General features: G+C 48.4%; 1 protein-coding gene across 1 annotated transcript in view; it reads left to right on the top strand.

Annotated features, from left to right (window-relative positions):
• LOC106812476 (protein arginine N-methyltransferase 1-like) overlaps positions 1 to 3,078 on the top strand; it is a 7,724-nt gene extending 4,646 nt beyond the window's left edge. Inside the window, exons 7-10 of the mRNA XM_014816361.1 lie at positions 812 to 927; positions 1,512 to 1,662; positions 2,416 to 2,537; positions 2,766 to 3,078. Of these exons, the coding sequence (XP_014671847.1) occupies positions 812 to 927; positions 1,512 to 1,662; positions 2,416 to 2,537; positions 2,766 to 2,849 (473 nt within the window). The 3' untranslated portion in view covers positions 2,850 to 3,078. The remainder of the gene's footprint in view (positions 1 to 811; positions 928 to 1,511; positions 1,663 to 2,415; positions 2,538 to 2,765) is intronic.
• Positions 3,079 to 3,311: the final 233 nt, after the last annotated feature.

Here is a 3,311-nt window from a genome sequence, read left to right as displayed (position 1 = left end):
TGATACTGACTAGCTTTCCCGTGTATACAAAATGACTGTGTGTAATGATGCTGGCTTGCAATGTATCTGAGGTGAGTCTGTGGCTGATTGTGTGCGTGTGTGTTTGCAGGCAGATGATGGGCTGTTGTTTCCGGACAGGGCAACTTTGTACATATGCGCGATAGAAGACAGACAATACAAAGACGACAAGATCAACTGTAAGTCGACCCTTTTGACAATTTGCTGGCATTACGATGTTTGATGGCGGCAGTTAGGACGTGTCCAACACTGGGACTGGTGCTCAGCGTTGTCTATGTCGTGTGTGTATCGGTTGCTGCACTGCCTCTACTGTTTTCCGGCATTCGTTCACGAATATTATGATGTATTGAACAGTGGCGAATAGTGTTGTGAATTGCTATGATGTGTTGGTTGTTAACTCATTCCTGCTGTTGCGTATACATGCTAATTTGACGTGCCTGCGTTTGCCGAGCCAAATGATGTTGTGCATTGTTATAGCACATATCAGTTGCTGTCTCTTCTCCGCTGCTGCACACGTTAGTTTGATGCGGTTGCGTTCAGTCAGGCAAGTAGTACCGTGTGTCGTTGCCGTGGCGTGTGTCGGATGCCGACCCGTCCCTGCCGTTGCGCGATCGAGCGGAAGCGGTGGTGTGACGTCGTTGCCGTGGCGTGTGTCGCATGCCGACCCGTCCCTGCCATCGAGCGGCAGCGGTGGTGTGACATCGTTGCCTTGGGGTGTGTCGCATGCCGACCCGTCCCTGCCGTTGCGCGATCGAGCGGCAGCGGTGGTGTGATGTTGCGTGTTGTGCTTCAGGGTGGGACAACGTGTACGGCTTCGACATGTCGTGCATACGCTCGGTGGCGATCACGGAACCTCTCGTTGACGTCGTCGACCCGAAACAAGTCATCACAAACTCCTGTCTGCTGAAGGTGAGTGTGTGTGAAGGTGTGCCCTCCCGAGCGACATTCCCCGAGCAAACCTTGGTTGCTATTGACGATCTAAACGATTCTTTTCGACTGGCTAATGAATGAATAAGTAATAATAACTGGCTAACTGCTATCTTAATATGTTTGTTACATAGTCACGTTGTTGTAACATAACGTTAAAGTTAAGGTGAAGGTTAGTGCAGCAGTCAAGCAAACCTTGCATCGCGATGACCGAAGAGAATGATTCGTCTTAGACTGGCTATTGGATTTATCCTAATATGTTAGTTATCTAGTCACGTTGTGGTAGCGTGTGTGACTACTTGGTGCCTGCAGCGAATGCTCTTCCCTGGTAGCTCGTGCAGCACCAATGCAAATGATGACTATTTAATGTGTACTATGCTACATATGTAGTATGTATATGTAATTATATTCACAAACTTATATAACTATAATACATATATTTTGTCATACGTGTGATGACTATCGAAAATGGAACACCGAGCTGGTACGGTACGGTGTTGCGAGGGTGGGCGTGTGTTTGTCGTTGTTCTCTGCGCGTCGTTAACGCACACGTCGTCTGCTCGCAGGAGGTGGACCTGTATACGGTGAAGAAGGAGGACCTGACCTGGTCGTCGCCGTTCCACCTGACGTGTCGACGCAACGACTACATACAGGCCTTCGTCACGTTCTTCAACGTCGAGTTCACCAAGTGCCACAAGCGCACGGGCTTCTCTACGGGTAGGTGGCGCCCCCTGCGTGCAGCCGCGACCTCGACGTTGCACGTCGACTCTTGTTTTGTTTTTGTTTTTTTTATGAAGAGGAAAGGCAAGTGTTGCTTTTCGGCTTTAGTTGGAAATTCTGGGATACGACGGCTGGTTGTTGGATGTTGAACTGTTCCGTGAAAATGGGGAGACATAAGCAAATTATTAGATTTTAACAATTCAAACCTCGATGCACGTATCAATAAGAAACCCTCCTGCATTAAAAACAGCAACATGTGATAATAATAATAATATTAATAATTAGTAATGTCACGATCATCGATTATACTCGATCAGCGGTTGAACAGTGGCTCGAACCAAGCGCTTGGTTATCAAAATCCATAATCGATTTCATGGGGGGGAAGGAAAAAAAATATTCGAAATAAATGTAAAACTTGAACAAGAAAATTTGGAAAAGTGATGAGAATCAGAGATATCATCGCTACTATACAAGTTATCCTTTATTAACATACATGTATTATACACACAGTAGTAAACAGTGCAAAACAAACAGTAAACAGGGCTAAACAAGCACATACATGCACACGAAGTTACGCACACGCAGGCATTCAACACCCAGAGTAACCGATTGTAACCGATCATCGGTTACTTGGATCCAACCGATGATCGGTTACGAAATTACAACCGATTGACAACACTATTAATAATGATTATAATTAATAATTATATTAATAATGATGTTGATCGTTGTGTTTCACTGTCTATGCAGCTCCTGAGGCGCCCTACACCCACTGGAAGCAGTGTGTCTTCTACTTTGAGGACTACCTGACTGTGAAGAAGACGGAAGAACTTGTCGGAGTCTTCACGATGCAGCCCAACTCAAGAAATAACGTACGGCGCCATCTATATCTCTCTCGATCGCGTGGCCGCCATCTTGTATTCATCGTCAAAACGGTCGCCGCATGCGATTTGAATGCCCAACACGAAATTCGTTCGAGTCGAGAGTTGGGCCGTTGCCCGCGCATAACTTGTTTGGTAATAGCTATTTCGTTTCGTCGTGCATTTATTTTTAATCGGACGATGCTGATGCTGATGCCTCGCTGATATTTCTCCCTGCAGAGAGATCTGGACTTCACCCTTGACATAGACTTCAAGGGCGAGCTGAGTGAGATGACGCAGCACATAAAGTACCGGATGCGCTGATGACGGGGTGCCGCGGCCGGGATCGATCCCTGACCCGCCCGCATCTCGCGGCGCGCCGGGTTGCCGTGACGACGGCGCGGCCAGTCGAGTTTGCTCTCGTGTAATTATTAGAGAGTGTCTTCTGCGTTCAGTTGTTCACCGATCCGAACGTATATATATACCACGGTGCAGCGGGAATGTATGCTTTCTTCGCACAAACGCATGTGCGCAGAACGTGCACATCCGTACACAAAGACAGATACAGACAGACGGACACAACATACCTTCGCACGCACGCACGCACGCACGCACAACATCCCGCACGCACGCACGCACAACATCCCGCACGCACGCACGCACGCACAACATCCCGCACGCACGCATGCACGCACAACATCCCTCACGCACGCACGCACGCACAACATCCCGCACGCACGCATGCACGCACAACATCCCTCACGCACGCACGCACGCACAACATCC

Source organism: Priapulus caudatus, unplaced genomic scaffold, assembly GCF_000485595.1.
Source record: "Priapulus caudatus unplaced genomic scaffold, Priapulus_caudatus-5.0.1 Scaffold652, whole genome shotgun sequence".
Classification (NCBI taxonomy): Eukaryota; Metazoa; Priapulida; class Priapulimorpha; order Priapulimorphida; family Priapulidae; genus Priapulus; species Priapulus caudatus.
This window is presented reverse-complemented; position numbering and strand designations above follow the sequence as displayed.